The sequence below is a fragment of the Notolepis coatsorum genome, assembly GCF_963971535.1.
Source record: "Notolepis coatsorum genome assembly, chromosome: 15".
Classification (NCBI taxonomy): Eukaryota; Metazoa; Chordata; class Actinopteri; order Aulopiformes; family Paralepididae; genus Notolepis; species Notolepis coatsorum.
Genome location: NC_140179.1, coordinates 59,819,750 through 59,843,938, shown reverse-complemented (window position 1 = coordinate 59,843,938; position 24,189 = coordinate 59,819,750). Strand labels below are relative to the sequence as shown.

The 24,189-nt window shown below is 43.2% G+C and overlaps 1 protein-coding gene across 1 annotated transcript in view; it reads right to left on the bottom strand.

The window, feature by feature from the left end:
* LOC311241718 (putative polypeptide N-acetylgalactosaminyltransferase 8) overlaps window positions 1-24,189 on the bottom strand; it is a 61,788-nt gene that overhangs the window by 30,498 nt on the left and 7,101 nt on the right. Inside the window, exons 2-3 of the mRNA XM_084330596.1 lie at window positions 6,492-6,813; window positions 3,677-3,843 (exon numbers count right to left, since the gene is read on the bottom strand). Of these exons, the coding sequence (XP_084186722.1) occupies window positions 3,677-3,843; window positions 6,492-6,813 (489 nt within the window). The remainder of the gene's footprint in view (window positions 1-3,676; window positions 3,844-6,491; window positions 6,814-24,189) is intronic.

The following is a 24,189-nucleotide window of genomic DNA, read 5'->3' as shown; positions in this document are numbered from 1 at the left end:
TGCTGTTCCTGTACCATTACGCATACGCCTGGTTGAGTTTTAGATTGTGATGTCACTCTCCCAGCGTATTGCCTCTGTTAGTTAGTTTGGACATTTCATCTCCCAGCGTATTGCCTCTGTTAGTTAGTTTGGACATTTCATCTCCCAGCGTAATGCCTCTGTTTTTGGTTCTCACTTAGAATAGTATTTTTGGACTTTACATCTCCCCCTGTGTGTTTTTCACACGAAGATATTATTACTTTGTTCACTTTGTTATTTGGACTGTTCTGCACCTGCTCTGTTTTTTCCCCCTTTGTGCATTAACTTTCTCCTCTGTCCTGCAGAGCGGCCCAGATGATTTCCACCAGTCCTCCCAGTTCCTCCCTGTTTCCCAGCCCGCCTCCGCGGGCCTCAGTCCCCTCTGTTCCCAAGTTCTCCCCTTCTAGTTCCACCTAGTTCCTGTTCCCTAGTTCTCCCCTTTCTAGTTCCACCTAGTTCCTGGTCCCAAGTTCTCCCCTACTAGTTCCACCTAGTTCCTTGTCCCTAGTTCCCCTAGTCCCCGTTTCTCCTGTTTCCCTAGCTCTCCTAGTTCCTAGTCCTCTCTCCCTAGTTCTCCTTGTCCCTGGTTTACCTAGTCTCTAGTTCCTCTGTCCCAAGGCGTTCCCTTAACCTTCCCTTAGGCGTTCCCTTTCTTTCCCAAGGTGTTCCTTTTCCTGCCCGCCTCTTATAGGCACCCTTCCTTCCCCTCATACTATATTCCTGTATTTGTGATTCTCCCTTAAAGGGACAGTGCCCTTTCCCTGTATTTCCCTGTTGTTCAATAAATTTCTGTTTCTTGGCAAACCATCATACCTGTCTTGTGTTGTGCGATTGGGGTCGGTTACAAACCATAACACTCTGAGGAATTTGGAGGGGATGTTGTCATGGCCAGTGGCCTTGTTAGGTTGGAGGGCGCTCAGTTTTTTGAGTACCTCATCTGTTGTTACCATTTCCAGTTTGAAGTCGTCTTTGTGGACCCTTAGGTTCTTGTAGTATGCTACTATGTGTTCTACCCCATAATGCCCTGAGTGGTGAGGGTAGTTTGTTTACCAGTGTTGTGGCTATGTTTGTGAAGAAACTATTTAAGTAATTGGCTACATCCAGCTTTTCTGTGATGAGCGTGTTGTCCGTCTTTATGTTTATGTTTGAGAATCTGGTTTTAAGTTTTTTACTGCAGCCTAGTTGGTTATTGAGTCATTTCCAAAGTTCACGTGTTTTGTTTTTGTTTTCCTCGGTTTTGTCATTGATGAAATTTCTTTTTGCTGTTTTGATCATGGAGTTTACATCATTTCTTAGTCTGTTTCTTTCCAGTTTGAGTTCAGTCACGTGGGCTTGGAGTTCACTGCTCGTGCTTATGGTAAGCTTTGACTGACTTTTGAGAAACGCAGAGCATTTTTTGTCTCTGGTTTTCATAGCGGTCAGTATTTCAGCGTGCATCCATGGCTCCGCGCAATTTTTTACCCTGGTGGTTCTTAGGGGGGCCATGTTGTTTAGTATCGTTGAAAATTTGGTTTTGAAGCCAAGCCATGTTTCTTCAACCAGTGTACCATTGAGCTCATCTGACCAGTCCAGATCCTCCAGTTCAGGGTTAAAGGCCTCGCTAGAGTAGGTTTTGAGGTCTCTAGATGTGACTGTTTTGTGACAGCCAGCCTTTTGTTTTAGCTTTTTGCGGGTACAGAATATCATATAATGATCACTTAACCTGCATGCTATAACCCCTTTATTGGCGATCTTGGACTTGTCGGAGGTCAGGATGAGGTCAATGGTAGTCTGAGTTGACTCACATACACGTGTGGGTTGCGTGATCAGCTGGCTGAGGCCGTGCAGATCACAAAACCTATTGTAGGATTTGAAGACGGGTGCATCTTTTTGTTGCATATCCGTGTTCCAATCCCCAATAAGAATCATTTCTGCATCCTCAGCTCCAGCTAAGCACGCATCCAACACATCATAAAAGCCATTTTGGTCTGGCGGTCTGTAAATTGTGCCGACTAGAACAGATTTAGCCCTTTCAAATAGAATTTCTACAAAAACAGTTTCAATAGCCTCATGATCTAGGTCTGTACGGTTAATAAATTTGGTGTCTTTATGGATGTACATACAGACACCTCCTCCATGCCTGTTCCTGTCATTGCGGACTAAAGAATAGTTCTCCAATTCAATTTCCGGGTCTGTAGGGAGGATAGAAGCCTTGCATCACGTGTCCCCTCTGGTACACGAGGAGGCAGCCTGTCACATCTTTTACCTGCCAGCGCGGACTCTCATTGGCGAGGTGTAACGTGTGGGAGGCTCACACTACCCCCGCTACTTCCCGTCTCTGCTGTGCAGGCGTCCCCCAACCGACCTGTAGGAGTCGCTGTCCACAATGTCCAAATCCCCACCCATCGACTTCCACCCTCTAACTCTGCCAATTGAGTTAGTATGACGGCTGGCCCAAGCCCGAGGCAATGCTGACACCCGGATTTGAGACTGGAGTCTCTTGCGTTGGTGACGAGCGCAATCTCCACTGCGCCACCCAGCCGCACCTTCAAACATAGTATTCTATAGTTAGTAGATCATTCTCAGTACAGAGGGCAGGGCTATAGTTGCTGGTTCTCGGCTGTATGTACCTTGCTTGCTTCATATCACTACCGGGCAAAATAGATTGAAATTAATCTCCCGGGTGACGGTATGTCATGTAATTAAATTTTACTTACTGAGAAGCATTTTATATTATCTAAACATAAAATCCGGCCCACTTATTTGTCAAAAACGTACCCCGAAGTTGTTGAAATTCTCAAAATGTCTGTTTACTGGGGGCTGACATCTTGATTAGAGCGTAATTCTCTTTTTTTTTCTCCAAGTCACATTCGATTCATCATGGCAGTGCCCAGTAAACAGACAGATTCTCCATTGACATTTTGAGAAGTTATGTCATTTCAACAACTTCGGGGTAAGTTATACAGGCAGGAACCAGCCAAGGCTATATTTGCTAAACTCCTTTCTAGTGTCAAACCCTAGATTACAACCTTAAAGGGGAATAGCGATACAATTAATAATTCATGTTATTCCGGTCAAGGACAGTCCGGTCAATACTATGAATAATCTACACTCTCCCAAAGCAAATATCCAGAACATCAAAGGTGTGATGTCCTCAATATCTCATGTGAGATGTAATTTGATTGGTTTAGATGTCAGATGTAATTTTATTGGTCTAGATGTCAGATGTAATTGTATTGGTCTAGATGTCAAATGCCATTTGATTGGTCTAGATGGAGTTCAAGTCAAGAGTTTTTATTTGTCTTGAGTAGATTTATGTTATTGTTTGTAAGCATCTGTGAGAGGATTTTCTAGTCACAAAACGTGCCTGTATTTTGAGTTACAGTGGAATATGAAGGTTGAGAAGGTTTTCGTTTTCTATCAGCAAGTCATGTCCTTCGGAAATATATATGAATAAAATATATCTCCAATTGATATCAAGACATACAGATTTTAATTGCCACCATGTTTATGAGGAGAAAGGACATCCGAATACTCACTTGTTGAATATTATTAATGCAACATTGTGATCTGGGCACAGAGACTATTTTTCAGGTGTGAAAGAGACTCAAACTAATTATCACCTGATTGCCAAGTCAAAAACAAGCCCATTCAGATCTATTTTAGAGACTAATCTTACCATGGGAGCTGTGGTCATCAACCAGTATTATCTCCCTCAGTAGGTATATGGGGGTTCGGTCGATGATGCTCCGCATGGCTCTCTTGATGACAGACAGGGCTTCGTCCAGGTAGATCAACACCACTCCAATGCTCGGCAGGTCCTTAGAGTACGCCTTGTTTTTACACCTGTGCAGAGATTTGTTACAGGGTTTCCACCATAAAGACTATAATATAATATTATTATATTATTATTATTATTATTATTATTATTATTATTATTATTATTATTATTATTATTATTATTATTATTATTATTATTGAATAAGGTAGGAAGTAAGGTAAATTAAGAAAGAAATTAAGTATAATTGTGCATGGACTAAGTTCCACCCCAGGTGAAAATCTGCATAAAATGTATACCTAGGTAAATGGAATATTGCTCCACTTCTACAAGTGCTATTTGCATATTCTTGGTATCTAGGTATATCTATGGACCTCAGTGAATGTATTCTCAGTGTCAGAAATATTGTGTCTATTACTAGGCTTGCTTAAATTGTGATGAAACAAAGGAAAATATGAATTATGATTTTTCTTTTCATCTTTGACAGTGAATAACACCATGATAATAATGACCAAACTTAAAAAACTACCACTGAACTCATTCAGTACCCTCTTGAGATCATGTGTACAAAAGATCTAAGGAAATTAATAAAGGGAAGATGATCAAACTGAAGGTTCTGTATATACAGTACTGAATTCTCCCATCCGGACCAATGCCATTTGAAATATTATTATAGAATATAGAATATATGCTTATACATTACCTTATTATAACCAATTCGCACATTTATATATATATATATATATATATATATATATATATATATATATATATATATATATATATATATATATATATATATATATATATATATATATATATATATATATATATATATAGTATCTTTCAAATGGCCGAGTTCAATTTGGATATAGTATCACCAGGCGTGCATAATAACAGATACTGATATTTACTGTAATCGACTGTACTTTTTTTATTTCCCCCACAGTGTAACCATTTTGAAACTAATTTCAGATCTAACTGTTCCTACATGGTAACAATAGTGAGGAGAAACTGACTGCGTTTCAATATTTGTCAAAAACGTTACCTTTTGTAGCTTATTATCGCGAATCATAACAATTATTGATATGATTAATTCAGAACACTGAACTTTGAACCCCCTGCCCACTTTGACAACCTAGGATGGCTTAGAGTAGACGACAGAGTACAACAACTTGCAATGGGCCTGGTCTACAAGATACACTACACGACCAAGGTACCCATGTACATGTCAAAATACTTCCCAAAGGTCAGTGAATACCACGATCACAACACCAGAGGGAGCTCCACAAATCATGTTAAACCCAGATTCGGCTCAAATAAGGGACTAAACACGTTTCGCAATTATGCCACATCAATGTGGAACGCCCTACCCAAAGCTGTAAAGGAATGTGGATCACTACCCACTTTCAAAACCTCTCTCAAGGGACACCTACGGGAGACTGCAATTCAACACTGGCCCCTGTAAATATCCTAACCCAACCCCCTCCAATGTACAGTCATTTACCTAGTATGGTTTTGTCAATAGTTCAATGTACATTTGTGTTTGTTTGTACAGTGTCTCCTCCCCCCCCCCCCTCAATGTACAGTGTTACTTGTTTATACAGTGTGCCCCCCGGCCCCCCCCCCCCCCAACCACCTCCAATGTAAATTACCCAGTATGGTTGTCAATATCCCAATGTACCCAACCCCCCCCACCCAACCTCCTCCAATGTACAGTTTCTACGTCAAATGTATATACTCCCTTTTCTTGACTCCTTCTGTATCACAAACAGTACTGTATTTGCAAATCTGGTATGTCATAAATGTATAGATGTAGCAGTACTGACTATCTGTATGTCATGTATGTCATATATGTCTATATGAATTGAAAATGGGGGACCCTGATGGAAACAAGACAAACGTCTTTCTCAGGTCTGCATCCCCTTAACAATTGTATGTATTGAGCCGTACTGTATTGTACCCAATCTGTTAAATAAAGTTTTCATTCATTCATTCATTCATCTGTATGTCATGTATGTCATATATGTTACGATGAATTGAAAATGGGGGACCCTGATGTAAACAAGACGAAAGTCTTTCTCTGGTCTGCATCCCCTTAACAATTGTATGTATTGAGCTGTACTGTACTGTACCCATTCTGCAATCTGTTAATAAAGTTTTCATTCATTCATTCATTCATTCATTCATTCATTCATTCATTCACAGGAAGTGTAGATCGGAGAAATTTCAACGCTGGCCGATAGAAAAAACTACAATTCCCATGGTTCAACATTTCCATTTCCGGTTCCGGTTCAGATAGGCGATTGCATATCGAAAACTTAAAACGATATAAGTACACTTTTAACCTATTGCTAAACTATTGCCAACCTAACGTTTTACATTCTACATGCATTTGTGACATAGTGGTGATGTTAATACTTGAAAACGGTTGATTTTAAAATCACAAATTATTTTCATCATTCATAAAAATATGCCTATATGATTATAATGTCAAAAGGGGTCGGTACCGACCCCGTCGAGTGGAACAAACAAAAATAATGTTACCAATAAAAAATGATTAAATTCCTGAAAGATTCAGTACAATGAAAATCGTGTTTTTCAATCTTGTCAAATTTTTTCAATTTAGGAATTTAGAATTTGAACAGGTGGAGACAGCTGTGGAATGTTTTTCAGTCTCACACACACACACACACTCTCTCACAAGACGGTTTACCTTGGATCACGGGTATCGGGTAGAGCTCGATCAAGAGGGAGACGATCACTGATGAAGACATTGTAGCCATATTTCTGAAACAAAGCCTGCGCCTCTCTTTGCTCGTCCTCTGACAGATTCTCCCCCCAGTTCTGGAACACAGGAGACTTGGGGAACAGTTTCTTGGTCTTTTTCTGTTCCTGTTGATCATCTCTATGCTCTGGCTCTCTTTTGACCACTGGTGATGCCACTATCTGCTCTGCTTTCTTCCGCTGGTCCCTGTCTTCCTCAAACATCTTCTGCATGGTGTCTTGCTTCTGTTCCATCAGTTGAAGCAAATTGTCTGACAGATGAGGTTGAGAATGAAAGAGGAAGTGCAGTGAGAGAGAGAGAGAGAGAGAGAGAGAGAGAGAGAGAGAGAGAGAGAGAGAGAGAGAGAGAGAGAGAGAGAAAAAAAAGAGAGAGGAGAGAGAGAGAAAGAGAGAAAAGAACATTGTTATAGAAATTAAATTATTATATGTTTCATCCTATTACATCATTTGTACAGCTTACTGGGCCTATTCGGTCATAGCTCTGTTTAAATACATATTCGCTGTACAGCCTTGACTAGTGTGAGGGAAATGTTATCTGTCCATCTGTGTTAAATCTCTGTACAGAGAGAGAGAGAGAGAGAGAGAGAGAGAGAGAGAGAGAGAGAGAGAGAGAGAGAGAGAGAGAGAGAGAGAGAGAGAGAGAGAGAGCGAGAGAGAACGAGAGAGAGGGGTGTGAATGAATGAATGAAAACTTTATTAACAGATTGCAGAATGGGTACAGTGCAGTACAGCTCAATACATACAATTGTTAAGGGGATGCAGACCAGAGAAAGACTTTCGACTTGTTTACATCAGGGTCCCCCATTTTCAATTCATCGTAACATATATGACATACATGACATACAGATAGACAGTACTGCTACATCTATACATTTATGACATACCAGATTTGCAATTACAGTACTGTATTTGTGATACAAAAAGAGTCCAGAAAGAAAAGAGTATATACATTAGGCGTAGAAACTGTACATTGGATTGGGTAGGTGGGGGGGGGACTGTACATTGGAGGTGGTTGGGGGGGGGGGGGGTTGGGTAGGAGTGGGGGGGGGGGGGGGTTGGGTAGGAGTGGGGGGGGGGGGTTGGGTAGGAGTGGGGGGGGGGGGGGGGGTTGGGTAGGAGGGGTGGGTGGGGACTGTACATTGGAGGTGGTTGGGTGGGTGGGGGGGGGGGGGGGGGGTAGGAGGGGTGGGTGGGTAGGAGGGGTGGGTGGGGGACACTGTACAACTGTACAAACAACACTGTACATTGGATTATTGACAAGACCATACTTGGTAATTTACTGTACATTGGAGGGGGTTGTGTTCGGACATTTACAGGGGCCAGTTTCGAGTTGCAGTCTCCCTTAGGTGTTTTTTGAGAGTGTTTTTGAAAGTGGGTAGTGATTCACATTCCTTTACAGCTTTGGGTAGGGCGTTCCACATTGATGTGGCATAATTGCGAAACGTGTTTAGTCCCTTGTTTGAGCCGAATCTGGGGGAAGATGTGATGTTATTGGAGATGAGCTGCGTGGACATTGTTTCTTGTTTTTTCTCTCTCTCACGATTTGTGAGAAAAAGCTAAGTTATAATGTCTACATCTATGTCGGGGGGTTCGAGCGCTCACAACGTCACCGTTCACCAGCGTTTTTTCCATTGCCGCGTCCGCTGTGCGTCGTGGGGCTGCTCTGACTCCACGGTCGTGGCAGTCGGACGCGCCCGAGCGGCGTCCGGTGGGGAGGGGCTGTTGAATCAAGTCCGTCTCCCGTGAGATGGCCTAGTTCCAGTTTTGGTTCCCCCGCCAGTGGACGGTCGGCCGATGGGCCGACGGCTCCTCTGGTGGCTGAGGATTTGAGACGCCTCTGCTCGCTCCCGTCGTAAGGTGGTGAGCTGCAGGGGCGAACGGCCTGGCTTTGGGGAACTGCTGGAGCCAGACGAGGGTGCTTCTGCTCTGTCTCCGTATCCGATGGAAACTGAGGATTTTATGGAGGGAGCGGGAGCGCTCTTGTTTGATGCCCCGTTGGAGACGTATCACTCTCCCCCTCAGGGTGTGGCAGGGGGTGGTGCATCTCCTTGGGGTCCCTTGTCCTCCGATGTTGGGTTAGAACCTCCGACTCGGAGACGAGATGCCCTGCTATCAGCCACATCGGATGGTGGCACCACACGTGGCAGCCTCCTGTACGTGAGGGACGCGGGCGTCGTGGAGGGAGGTGTGCAAGGGGAGATGCGTGCCTTGTTCCCCGAGCTCATGGCGGCCGCCGAAGCCGCTAATGGCGTGGCGTTGCCGCAGCCTCTGCCTGCACCTCTCCCTGATGACTTGATAGGTCATCTCTGGCAACGTCGTCCTGTGAGGGAGACGGGCGTTGTCTGCCCATTCTTCCCTTCAATGGAGGCCTACGTGCGTAAGGGACAGGTAATCTCCCGCATCACTGGCCTTACCCCCGCCTACGTGCCAGTCACGCGGGTGGCGAATTTGGTCCAGGGATTAAAGGATGGGGTGCCTCGGCTTGATAGCCCGATGGCATCTATTCTTTGTCCCGAAGTGGTGTGGGAGCCGTTGCGAAAGCCGGTTCCCCAAGGGAAATCGGCTAGGCAAATGGCTAACTGGAGTGACCAGTCCAATATCGCGCAGCTGGCACGCTACATGTTTTTGTTTTTATTAAGGATTCCCATTAGCTGGTGCCATGGCTCCCAGCTAGTCTTCCTGGGGTCCACACAACACAATACATAAAACAGTTAATGCATAGATCAATACAAAAGATAAAAACAAGGATTTAGTATTATAGCAAATAAGCTACTTTCACAGATGCTATAGATATAAATAAAAAACAAAACAATTAACTAAAAACATACAATAAATATCAATTTTTAAAGATACAAAATGAGAACTTGTAGGCTAATAGGCAAAAACCCATACACAAATGCAATACACATTAAGGCAACAGCTGTAATTGAGATTTGAGTTTCTTTTTAAAAATCCATTTACTAAAAGTGTTAAGATAACTAGGTAGGTTGTTCCAGAGTGTTATGCACCTATAAATAAAATACCGCTTTAAAGCATTGGTTCTAGGACGAGGGAGTACAAACTGACCATTTCTGGCCCCTCTTGTATTATGGTCTTGTAAACAAGTTGCTCAAACACAAAATATGGAGTCTTACTGTTAATGACTGATTTACACAATACAAGTGAGTTAGACGATAACCTTTTTTCAACTGTGAGCCAGGAGAGACCAGCATGCATACGGTTGACATTGGACCTTAGCGAGCAACCCAAAGCCAACCATGCTGCCCTGTTCTGGACTACCTGTAGTCTCCTGATCTCACCTGGTGGCAGATGACCAGATCACAGAACAATAATCAACATGACACAGGACTAGACTCTGAATAATCTGACGTAGAAGAGGACGATCAACAAAAGAAGCACATTTTCTAACAATGTCTACAGCTCTTCCCATCTTTGAGACAATGTTAGTGATGTGGTTTGACCAAGATAGAGTACTATCCAGTGTCACTCCAAGGAGCTTAACGCTTTCAACTTGCTTAACGATGGAGTTACATGAATTTAAAATAAGCTTTGGGTTACAAGACAACCCATGCCTCGATCCAAACACCATGCTTTTTGTCTTAGAGATGTTCAGTACAAGCCTGTTAGCTATACTATCCAATCATTCACATCATTAAGTTCTCTGCTCAGGACCTCATTAAGCATACCATTTGATGGAGAAGCATAATACAAGGTGGAATTATCTGCATATTGGACCAACAGTCGTCAGTCATCTGAACTAGAGCAGTCGATGTGGAGTGACCAGTTCTGTATGCATGTTGAGACTCTGTAGCCAGACTGTTAAACTGAAAATATTCTTGGATTTGTGCAAAAACACACTTTTCCATGACTGGTAAAATGCTTATAGGTCTGAAGTTGCCCTCGTTAAAAACTGATTTGGAGTCTTTGGGTAAAGGAGTAACCTTAGCCTCCTTCCATCTCTTTGGACATAGTCCCACTTGTATACATCTATTAATAATATGACACACTGGACTTGCTATGATCGTAGCAGTAATTCTCAATAATTTACTATCCAAGTTGTCTGTGCCAGCTAACTTGCTGTCAGGTAGAGCCTGGAGTAACCTTTCAATATCACTAACCTCAACCTGTTTAAAATCAAATGTACACCCTTTATCTTTCATTATGATATTCTTAATTATGTCATTTGATTTTGTATTGTTTGATATGTGCATTCCCTGCCTGAGCTGAGATATCTTACTTACATACAAATCATTAAAATGGTTGGCAATATCACATGGTTTGGTTAGGACAATTCCATATGACTCAACAAAAGGTGTACAGACATTGGATTTTCTACCCATAATTTGATTTAAAGCATTCCATAGATTTTTACCATAATTTCTCACATCATATAACCATTGTTTAAAATATTCCCTTTTTTTCACCTTATTTAACTTTGTGACTTGATTACGTAAGGAATGGTACTTTTGTCTGTCATCCGCAGAACTGGAACACACTGATGATTTTTTGGCTATGTCTCTCTCATTCATTAAAATGCTTAAGCTACTATCTATCCATGGGGCTGATTTGTTTTTGACTGTGAACTTTTTTAAAGGAGCATGTTTATCTGCTACACTGTACCTCAACATAAATAAGTCCAGTGCAACCTCTGGGTCATCCTCACAACATACCTCCTCCCAGTTTATACCCGACATTTCATTAATAAAACCTTCTACATTAATCTTATATGAGATTGCGAGACAATAATTTTTGCTTTGGCTTTTGGGACCTTCGTCATTCTGGAGACTGCTATGATGTTGTGGTCACTGAAACCTACAGGAACAGAGACTGCCTTTGAGCATTGGCCTGGCATGTTTGTATAAATATGATCAATACATGTAGATGAAATGCTACCATCCTTATCTATACTTATTGTAGTGGGAAGTAGGGCTGGGCGATATAACTATAACGATAAATATCGCGATATATTTTAATAATCGATATCGAATATCGAAAGAAAAAAGATATCGATTTTTTTTTTTTTTTTTTTTTTGACCTGCAACAGGGCAGTTTTAAAACCAGAGACAGTGGACAGACTTGTCTTTCTTGCCTGCAACTTAAAGTAATGGCTTTGCTTGTCCAAATGACAATACTGACCAAATTGAGATATATTTTTCTCTTGTCCATTTATTTTGTTTGCTTTCTAATTTAAAATACAGTTTGAAACCGTCTGTACACAGTAGGCTATGTGTGCTAGCAGAGCTAGACTCCAGTCACGAGTCACGGTGCACATGTGCGGTGGTTTGTCCACCAAAAAAGCGCCAAAAGATAGAAAATAAACTAGCAGAGCCAGAACTGTTCAACTCCCCTGGAGCCACAGCCAGCAGAGAAGCCGGTTTACTTTCGCTTTTAAACCAGCTGCAGCCTGATAACTGGAGTGTGAGGGGATGTAACACTAAAGATGGCGGCAACGACAAAGAATTGCTGCAAAATAAACAACATCTGTTGTTTAAAAAAAAAAAAAAATGTTACTTATAACAATTTCGATAATTATCGATATCGAGAAATATGATAACATTATCATATCGTTATCGCGATATGATTTTTTGCCATATCGCCCAGCCCTAGTGGGAAGATTGACTATTTGGGACAGATTACAAGTATGTAATATAGAGAGCACCTTGTTCCTATTGGTACATGGCTTTCCCAACCAGTCGACATTCATATCCCCAAGTATGAATATTTCTCTGTTTTCGTCCGATATCCTATCGAACATATCACACAAATCATTAACATATGTAGCATTTGCACTCAGAGGTCTAGAAACCGCAAACTAGAATTGGTTTGAGATAGGGCAGGTGAACCTGCACACAGATAGCTTCAATGTTGTCTTTCATCAGATCATATCGTGTTTTGAGAGGTATTTGATTCTGAACATAGATTGCCACACCCCCACCAAACCTGTTTCTATCTTTTCTAAAAATATTAAAACCTTCTATAGTTACAGCAGAATCAGAGAAGGAATCATCAAGGTGCGTTTCAGAGATGGCAAGGATATTAATCCAGTTAGCTTTGACCATACATTCAATTTCATAGCACTTATTTCTCAGGCTACACACATTGATATGAGCTATAACCAAACCCTTATGCAAGCCTAGCTTAATATAGGAAGTGTCAGTAGGCCTACCGACCATAAAGCAATAGTCTCAATGGGTTTCAGAATAACCAGGGAGTGATACTGGAGTCCCTAACAGTTGGTTGTTGATATATAGTCTATCCACTACAAGGGCGACACGTTTGTTTAGGCTTCGATGTTCTTTCATGATAGGATATAATAGCTTACGTCTTCCATTGATCTTGGGAGGAAATTGGTCATTCATGTCAAAGGTGGTGTTCTTTAACTCCCTGCCCCTACCCTTGACAAGCTCCTTCTGCTGGTGATGCTCAAAACGAGCCACTATTGCCCGTGGTCTGTGCCCTGAGGGTTTTCCCATTCTGTGTACTCTAGAGAAGGTGATGTTCTGAACAGTGTCCCTAGGCAGTCTTAGCTGGTCTGACATAAACTCCCTTATGACTGTTTCACAGTCCTTGCTCTCCTTCTCTGCTATCCCTGTAAAAACCAGATTGTCTTGCATAGACCTACACTGTACATCCAGAAGAGATTCTTTCAACTTCCTGCTGTCTATCTCAATTATGTCTACTTTGTTTCCCATGTATTCCACATTTCCTGGACATGTCGGGGATGATGGCGAGCGGGTCGGTGTTGGACGACCATCATCAGTATGTTCACGCCCAGGCGGCTGGAGCCATCCTGCACCTAACTCAGCTGCAGGGGATAGTCATCGGGAAGGGGCACGCCCTGGCCACTCTGTCCCAGCGCCACCTTTGGCTGGAGCAAGCGAGGGTGCCGGAGCAGAAGAGGATTCCCCTGCTCACGGCCCCCCTCTCCGATGCTGGGCTCTTTGGGTCTGCCATGCAGCAGATGACGGCTGCCTGCAGAGAGATGGAGGAGGAGCACGCTGTGCTCCAACCCCATTTCCCCCCACCCGATGCCACCGGTGATGGCCGACGGAGACAACCACCAGTGCCGCCGCTGCTGGGCCTTTGTCCAAGAAGGCCAGGAGTGGAGGGAGTGCCTCGTCCGCCGCAGCCAGCCGACCCACGCCCGGAGGTGACGGTAGGGATCGTCGTGACCAGGCATCCTCCGGGCCGGCTCCCCGTGGGGGCAAGCACCGTGCTGCACGCGGCAGGCGCCGCTAGTGACTTTCCCCTGTTTACCCCTGTTCCCTTCCCCGCCCCAACCATATGATTTTGTTACAATTAAATAAAGGGTCCCTCCTGGTGAGAAACTATTTTTTGTTACAAACTGTGTGTTTATTCACTGTATATGTTGGGGATACGATGTGTGAACCCTCGCCTAGCTGTGGGGTTGTTTAGGAGAGCCAGAACTTTTAAATCGTTCTGGTCGCTATATATATGTGTGCTTGGCAAGGCCTGTGGCTAGCACTCGGTCAAAAGACTTTTCATTCCTCATCCTGAAGAAATATGTTTCTTCTTATAGTGGTAATTTTTACCATTGTCTGAGGGGGTTGTGTGTATTCTGTTACATTGGAAACGATGGCATCGAGTCCACAACTTTGTTGGAGTGTTAGCCTACAGAAGTGCTCGTGTGTGTAGCTTGTACCGAGGTCTTAACCCTCTCTTAAACTTCTGTGTTTTTATCTTAAAACCTGAAACACGGGTGTCGTGTTCGCACATAAGCCTACGGCCTTGTTTATAAACCCTGTTCGCAGACGAGTTGTCGTCTGTGGCTGGGGTGCGTTGGTTTAGCTTATCCTGGTAGGATATACGCTTTTTCATATAGCATGCTGGCTACATGGGTATCATCGCTGATGGTTGTTTTTCATCGTATCCGGGGTGTGGGGTCATGAGGGGGTGAACTGATAAACCCCTCCTTCCCTCTTTTCTGATTGGTCAGGGGGTTGGGCCTTCTGTCCTTCAGGCTATGGGGACTGAAGGAAGGAGTCGAAGGGGAATCGATGGCCCAATATGTGGAAACGCTTATCAAGAAGGAATTGAGAGACACAGGACTGGATAAAATGGAGATACAGAGGGCTCACAGGGCGCTTGCTCCAAGACCACAAGCGGGCAGACCCCCGAGAGCGGTGATTATTAACTTTCTGAGATTCGAGGTAAAGGAACTGGTACTTAGAACCGCGTGGAGCAAGAAAATAGAAATCGAGGGGAAAAGGCTGTCGTTTGACCACGACTACTCAACAGCGGTGGCAATAACACGCCGGTCATACGCGGGGCTTAAGATAACTCTGAAGGAAAGCGGAATAAAGTTCCAATCGCCCATGACCTCGCTACGGATTCACTGGAAGGAGGGGACCGTGACATACGCGACGACGCAGGAAGCGGCGAAGGAGATGAGACGGAGGGGGATGGAGGAAGCGGAGGAAGGAGCCGGGAGGGACGAGATGGAGCAGACACTGAGCCTACAACGGAGATTGGAGAAAGCACGCGTGTGGACCAGGGTAGGCGACCGGGGTCCTGGAGCGGAGAAAGGAGAGAGAGGAGGGCCGGAGTGAACCGAGGCAGACCGAGGGCGGAGACAGACGAGGAGGCGAGAGATGGAGTCGGAGAAAAGAGGAGACGCGGGGAAACGAACGGGATGAGTACACACACAAGGAATAGAATAAGCAGCCCAGATAGAGACAATGTATAGGAACTGACATAACATATGCATGAACACACATTACAAACGCTGAAGGAGGAAATAAATAGGAATATAATTAGACGATGACACGTGAAATGAAGGTAAACCGACAGTGGCCAGTAGAGGGAGCCGTCGCTCCAGCGAAGGCCTAGGAGGGATGCCATAGAAGAGACACACAATCACAATGAGAAACTACAGGGTCGAACAGACATGTCCTGACTATAGGCAATGCATAAAGCATACTGAAACAAATACATAAACGCACATTGCGAGTATCACAGATGGAAGTAATTAAGAAGATAAATAAGCAGCACATAGAAAATAGAAGGGGGAAAAAAATACATGGGTGCACACAGAGGATACCACACGTTTGACTGGGTGGAATGAGGGGCAATGGAACATGTGAATCACATTAAGAGAGACCTAGGAAGTGGGGATCTTTAGACAGGAAGAAGGACACATAGAGCACTTTTGACCAGGAGCTCGAAAGCACTAAAAACAGCAAGAAGGCTGGACAATTATGGCGAGAAGATGGGGGCCAAGGTTACAGGCCCCCATGCCGTCAGGAGGAGCCCTCTCACTAGGAGAGCAGTTACTCTTCACCCACCAGCAGGGGACAGGGGGGGACACAGGGACCCCCCGAACGCCTTGGGAGCCCTTTATGTAGAGTTTATGTTTTTTCTTTTTGTTAACTATTATGGGTATTCGGTAAAGAGAGCGGAGGCTACGACCGAAGGTAAAACTGTATGTGACATGGGGGGGACTGACAGGCGAGCAAAGAAGAAAGATGACAAAGGTTAAAGGTATAAAAATGATGTTGTTAAACGTTAATGGAATGAATAATCCGATAAAGAGGGGTAAAGTGATGCTGAAATGTAGAAAGAGTGAGATGCAAGTGATATTTTTGCAGGAGACGCATCTGATAGCACAGGAACACGAGAAACTGAAAAGATTTGGATATGAGAATGCATATTATAGTTCCTTTAAACGGATCCTGAGGAGAAGAGTAGCCATATTAATCAAGAACACGGTAAAATTTGAATTGGTCAAAGAAATAAGAGACAAGGAAGGGAGGTTTGTTCTGGTGAAGGGGGAAATGGAGGGTCAGATGGTTACGTTAGTGAATGTATATGCCCCCTCGGAGAGTGAGAGGTGTTTTTATGAGACCATTTATGACATGATAGCGATGGAATTGGAAGGGATATTGATATGTGCGGGGATTTTAATGTGGTATTGAATCATGACTTGGACACTACGAGTACTAGAAAAGGGAGACCACAAATCAGTAGGTATATGAATATACAGATGACAGAAATGGGAATTACAGACGTTTGGAGGGGGATGCACGCCTTGGACAGGGAATACACGCATTACTCACATCCACACGCGACATATGCGATAATAGACTATTTTCTTATGACGACGGGGGACAGCTACAGGGTTCGGGAGAGCAGAATAGGGGTAGCGGACATATCGGACCACAGTGCCACATATCTGACAGTAGATCTGGAGGGGAGACGGAGGAACACGATCTGGAGACTGAATGTGGGAATATTAAATAACAAGGGGGTGGTGAGTGAGATTAAGGAGGAGATAGCCAGGTATAAGGAGGAAAATGACAACGGGGAGGTCGACCCGAACATTCTATGGGACACACTGAAGGTGGTGATAAGGGGGAAATTGATGGAGAAAACAGCACTACTGAAGAGAGCCAGAACAGAGACATATCACAATCTGATAGGGAAGCTGAAGGATTTAGAGAGGAAGCACCAGATCTCGAAAGAACAGGAAACACTCAGAGAAATCAAAGAAGTAAGGGCCAGGATAAATAGGGAATTATTGACGGAAATAGAAAAGAAAGCGAGGTTTATGAAACAGACGTACTATGAGGGGGGACCAAAGGCGACTAGACTGTTAGCCAGGAGAATCAGGACGCAACAGAAGTTAAACACGATACACACAATAACAGATACAAAGACTAACGAAATATTGAGAGACCCAGCTGAAATAGAGAGGACATTTAGAGAATACTATAAGACATTATACACACAGCCAATGGCAGCGGGAGAAGAGGAAATAGACGCTTTTCTGGAGAAGCTGGAGTTACCATCGATAAGGAGAGAACAGAATGAAGAATTAAATAAAATAATTACAGAACGGGAACTGGAAGAGGCAATTAGTAGAGCGGAAAACAACAAATCTCCGGGGAGCGACGGATTCCCATCGGAATTCTACAAGACATTTAGAGTAGAATTAGCGCCCATGTTAGGAGCGGCATTCAGGCACACGATGGAGGAGGGTAAAATGCCTCCCTCATGGAAGGAAGCCATAATCACCACGATACCAAAAGAAGGAAAGGATAGAGAATTATGTAGTAGTTTCAGACCTGTGTCCATACTCAACGTGGATTATAAGATGTATACATCAATAATATCAAAGAGATTCGAGACATTTATGCCAGACATTATAGATGAAGATCAGACTGGATTCATTAAGGGGAGACAGACGCAGGATAACGTAAGAAAGACATTACACATAGTGGAGGAGATACAAAAACAGGGTGGGAGTGCGGTACTGATTAGCCTAGATGCAGAAAAGGCATTCGACAGTGTTAGATGGGTATTTTTATATAAGGCGCTAGAGAAATTCGGACTAAACGAGAGGGCAATGAAGACGATCAAGGCACTATATCAAGAGCCGACAGCGAGAATTAAGGTGAATGGCAGCCTGACGGATAGAATCAGATTGGAGAGGGCTACCAGACAGGGATGTTGTCACTCGCCGACGCTCTTCGACGTTTTCATAGAACCACTGGCACAACTGATCAGACAGACGAGGACATCAAGGGGGTAGAAATAAAGGGGACGGAACACAAATTAGGCCTATTTGCGGACGACGTGATAGTGTACATGAGACAACCAGATAAGAGCTTCCCGGCACTGATGGATCTACTGAAAGAATATGGCCACTACTCGGGATACAAACTGAACGTGACAAAGACACAGACCTTAGCGTGGAACTATACTCCAACGACAGAAATTAGGGAGGAGTACGGGATAAGGTGGGACATGGACAAGATTAAATACCTAGGGGTGAACATTACGAGAGGGGTGGGGAAGTTGTATGAGGCGAATTATACACAGATCAATAAGAACATCAAGAGAGACATAGAGAGATGGACAGTAATGCCCCTGGACTTCAACTCAAGGATAGAGGTTATTAAGATGAACATACTATCAAGGCTACTATACTTGTTTCAGTCACTACCCATACAGATACCACAGAACCAATTCAGGGAGTGGGACAGAATGATATCAAGGTTCATATGGGCAGGGAGAAGACCACGGGTCAGATATAAAATGCTGCAACTACCAAAGGAAAAGGGGGGAATGGCAGTACCCAGCCTACAAGACTATTATTATGCAGCACAGCTGAGAGCAGTGACGTGTTGGTGCAACGACAACTATGAGGCTAGATGAAGGACATTGAAAAAGAAGGGGGGGGGATACAAAGTACAGGCTCTGGTAGGGGACAGGGAACAATTCAAGGAAAAAGAGGAACTGTTAGATCCAATCACCAAGTGCACCTTGATTATATGGAACAGAGTAGTAAAAACACACAAATTGGAGAAGCAGTCAGGGGTTCTGAGATGGGTAGCACATGACAAGAGTTTCAAGCCAGGGAGGTTGGACCATGGATTCAGAAGGTGGGAAAGGGGTGGGGCAACAGCGATATGCAAAATGATAGATAAGGGGGAAATGCAGACCCTACAAAAATTTAAGAAGACATTTGGATTAGAGAACAGGGACCACTTCAGATATCTACAGATTAGGGATTACTATAACAAAGAAATAAGAGGGGACAAAGATGAAGAACAGAATGGGATAATCAGGATGATAGTAAGGGCGTACGAAGGGGGGAAAGGAAGGGTAATATCAGCACTGTACCGGGCTATAATGGCCAGCAAGGGACACACGACCGATTATATAAGGGAGAAATGGGAGAGAGAACTAGAGATAGGAATAACAGAGAAGGAATGGGGTAACATATGCGAGGTGCAACACTCAACAACAGCATCAAGGGTATGGAAGGAATTTGGATGGAAGAACATAATCAGGTTCTTTATAACCCCGGAATTGAAGGGAAAGTATGCACCAACACAAAAGACATGCTGGAGGATGTGTGGGAAGGAGGGGGCAAATCACACACATGTATTCTGGGGATGTCAGAAGCTAAAGGAGTATTGGGAGGAGATAGGGGAGGCAATAACCAGAATAATAGGATACAGGTTACCCCAAACAGGCCTGGGCCTATACTTAGGGGACCTGACGCACGAGGGTATACAAGGGGGGGACAAATATCTAATAAAGATAATGCTGATATCGGCCAGAAAAGCAATAACGAGACTGTGGTACAAGGAAGATCCACCAACAATAGCACAATGGGTAAGAATAGTTGAGGAGATACAGGATATGGAGAGGATAACACACATGCTGAGGCTGCAGGAGGAGAAATTTGAGGAAAGATGGGGAAAGTGGGAGGATTATAAGGGGAACGAGGACGACATCACAGAGGAAGATACGAATGCAACACAAGAAGGCGAAGGGTAAAGGAGGAAAGAGGTTCAAGGAGGGTCTCTGAACCCATGTCGCTCATTTTTGCTTTAGTTAGTATTTTCTATTTTTATTTTTTGGGTATGACAATTGTTTTATGTTTTTTCACTTTATTATTTATGTCTGTGGAATGTTTGCTTAACACTATGGGTGCCATGGGTTAAATTCATTATATACCATAGGTTGCCGGCTCTATTTGTCTATGGAGAAGTACCCCTTCTTTGCATGGCTATAACTTTTTAAATTCTATTGCTACATTGCCATTATTAGGGCCCATTCAAAGTCCTATATGTATTGTTCATTGTGTAGCAACGTTAAACTTTTTCATTCACATATTCATAGTAAAGTATGGTCTAATGTATAAGTATGTTTTCATCTCTTTCTGCAGCTTTCTCCAGAACGTGATCTATAGCCCCAAATGCATTATATTGATGATGAAATACAGTTTGATGGCAATCGGGGCGATATAAAAAATGTCAATTGGACGTACTTCTAGAATGATCTACGTATGATCTGATGATGACCGGATGGGCGGGGGATCGTTTATAATTCCGTGGGCAGCGTTAGATGATTCATCCAGAGTGGGTCATATGTTCATCATAACAGTTTATATGGAACACGTTCAAGAATAACGCTGAATCTCACCGGATCTTCCTCGCGCCGTTGGACGATCAGCGTGGTGTAGACCGTTTTCGATTATGGGATGTTTATCCTGATGAACCATTTCCAGCTTGTATAATACTATATACGTCCAAATCATGTTGTTTATCGAGTTATTGGCAATGGATTGCTATTATATTGTGACGAGCGAGTGCCGGCAGCCAAACCGAGTGCCCGGAAGTAATATGGCCGACCAGCACAACCTCCATAGCACTTCCTGTTTGGCGATTGCACCGATCGGCCACCAGATGGCGCTCCTGAACCACCAGAGAGCTCAGTGGGTCCTCCTGGTGGATCTCAGGCCAGCGGAGGGGAAATATGAATCCGATCGCAGATTTTTGAAATATTGATATTAAAGACGCTGTACAGCATCCTTCGGCAACTTGAGCATGGCCGGGAATGACGCTGTAAAGCGTTTCCCGGCAGTCAAAGTGTATCAGTATTTTTGTTTTTTGTTTTTGGGTATTAAAATGTTTTCTTTATTGTTTATGTCTGTTTAACGGTGTTGTACATTATGTCTTTGTATTATGTACCTGGAAGACCGACTGATATGTAAATAATATTCAAGGATGATGTTGTTTGTATGCTTGTAAACCAAAAATGCAAATAAAAATTGAGTTTAAAACAAATAATTATATTCCACAACAACATGCAAGGGAGAGTGTGTCTGTGTGTGTGAGAAAGAGCGAGAGAGAGAGAGAGAGAGAGAGAGAGAACGAGAGAGAGAGAGAGAGAGAGAGAGAGAGAGAGAGAGAGAGATAGAGAGAGAGAGAGAGAGAGAGCGAGAGAGAGAGAGAGAGAGAGAGAGAGAGAGAGAGGGGGGTTGGAGAAAGAGAGTAAAAAGAGAATAAAATAGAACAAATACACTTTTACATTAGTGATTCTTGAAAATCGGGGCAAAACAGGTTTTCAAGTTGTGTTAAAAAGAAAAAGAAAGAAAACGTTATTTATTGGGTAAATTCCAGCCATGTTTCTTGTTGGGTCTTGGGTCTCATGTAAGGCGCTATATAAATCCAATAAATCATTATTATTATTGTTCTTAAAATTCTTTTTCATTTTGATCACCTGATTTGCATAAACTCCATCAGACATATAGCAAATACATTTTCTAACAACAATTTAAAACAACTGAGCCCATTCTTGACATACAATAATTGATTATTAGTTTCTTAATGTTTTATAACCAAAGTACATTTCTTAAAATTATACTGAGCAGCTTTTACCGTGATTCTTATTCAAAATATTTTATATTTTTTTTATTTGATCAATTAATTTGCATAAAATACATCAGACACAGCAAATCATTTTACATTCTATATACAGTAAAACTATTTAAAACAATTGAGCAGTTTTATCCTGACCGCTTTAAATTAATGTTCTTATAAGTAGGATAGATATTAATACACACATTTACAAACACAAATAAAACAATCCACTTATTTTAAACCTGTATTGATTCTCTATCAGAGGAAGAAGAAGAGAGGTTGTCCAACTTACAAAAACTGTTGATGTTCTTCTCCAAAACAGGATATCTTATATGTCTTTGAGATTCTTCCATGTCATTTTCAACAGTTTTGGTTTGTTCATATCCATTCTTTAAAACTATTAAGGTATAGCATAGGAGTAGAATCCCACCTAAAGCCAGGACTGGGGATTTAAACCACACGGCCCTCATGTTTTTTGACGAGACAAATGAGCTAAATGCATCCTCCACATACAGTATACCCGCATAATACAAGGAGGTCATTGGCCAAGAGAACAAACAAGTTAGAATAGGCCTAGAGTACCAGTATATGCATAAAACAGGTTAGTTCTCTTGTGTCAATAGATTTATGTCAAGTCCCTCCAACTGCCGTACTGCCAATTGCTGTATTGTAGACTATTCCTTTTTTTTGTATTATCTTTTCCCCCCTCCTTTTTTCCGTTTTTCTCCACTCCCAATGTTAGTCGTTATGCCAATTCCCAGTCCCCTTCCTGGTCGTTGTGCACTCTACCCCCTACAGTCGGTCTGGGAGAGTGGAGGCTATCACATGCTTCCTCCGACACATGTGTAGCCAATCAACCGCTTCTTTTCACCTGGCAGCACGGACTCTCACTGGGGGAGTGTAACGTGTGGAAGGTCACACTACCTCTCCCAGATTCTTCCCTCGCTGTGCAGGCGCCCCGACCGAACTGTAGGAGTCGCTGTTTACAACGACCAGGACCCACCCTCGCCAGGTTTCCCACCCTCTAACACTGCCAATTGTGTTAGTACGACGGCCGGCCAAGCCGGAGGCACCGCAGCTGGATTCGATCCCACTGTCTCTGTGGTGGCGGGCAGACGCTTAGTCCGCTGCGCTACCCGGCCGCTCCATTGTAGACCATTCCTAATGATGTGTTCTCTGTTTTAGATGTGACTGTTACACTAAGTGGATGACTGCCTCCAAGAGCATGACTGCCTGCATCACACCTAAGGCAAAAGTACAAAGTTGACATGAAGTCAAAAGATGACAAATTAGGGCGCCCGAGTGGCGCACCACGTACTGTGCTGCGTCGCAACGCGGCCGTCCCGAGTTCGACACCCGGACCCTGCGACCTTTGCCGAATGTCTTCCCCCGTCTATCTCCCATTCTTCTTCTCACTACCGGACTGCCTGCTAGTAAAAACCAATAAAAACCTACCAAACACATATATATATATAAAAAGATGACAAATTAATAACAGATCTGACAAGAAAGGTAAACAAAGTTAAAATTAAAACAAAAGATGGGTTTAGGGGCTTTGTTGTGTCTCACACAAATGTCATATCTCCTGGCCCTTTTGGCTGTTGTTTTATGAACACTGTTAAGACTGTCGCCCTAGTGTCTGAGCTGTATACTGTATACAGTACTAGTTAACTATATTAACCAGTCAAAGCTGTACAGAGATTTAAACACAGAGCTATGGACATGATCATATTTTCGATTACACACCTTTTAACACTAGACCATATTTTATATATTTATTACTAAAGGATTTGCACTACATCTCTACCTCATATTTGCATGGCTTGCATTTTGTACTTTAGTTTGTATATTGTATATTTTGTATAGTGTTTGGTCTTTATTCTTTTTTTGAAGTAATGACGCACACTCTCAGGGGGCTCATACAGAACCAAGCATTTCACTGTAATGTACATGTACCTTGTGTGACAAATAAAACAAAACTTGAAACTAGCAAAGTGCATAATAGTAAAAGACAGTACAACGGTTAAATTTTTTATATATATTGATGGAAGAAGTGTGTTATATATCATCTGGCTTCACGTCTCGCTCTGCCTACTGAGATATATCATTATCTCCAGCACCTAGTGTGCTCTGGGAAACAAAACAAATGCACCCACTTGCACGTGACCACGCCACTCCCATGCGTGCCTCGATTATTACGCCGGAAGTGGTCACGCCTCACCCTTCCTCATTCGTTTCCAAACGCGGAAGCAGCTCAGATGCACTTTTGAACTGGAAATATGTTATGTAGAGAAAAATTACGCAATGTTGGGCTTCGCCAGAAGTACGCCAGCCCCCGGATCCTTCTCGGCACGTCCACAGCACGGCGGTCCTATCCTGTGCTTTTTTCCTCGACGCTTGACAGCGGACCGATGGACTTCGTGCGGCACTTGGCAGTCGAGCCAAGTTGCG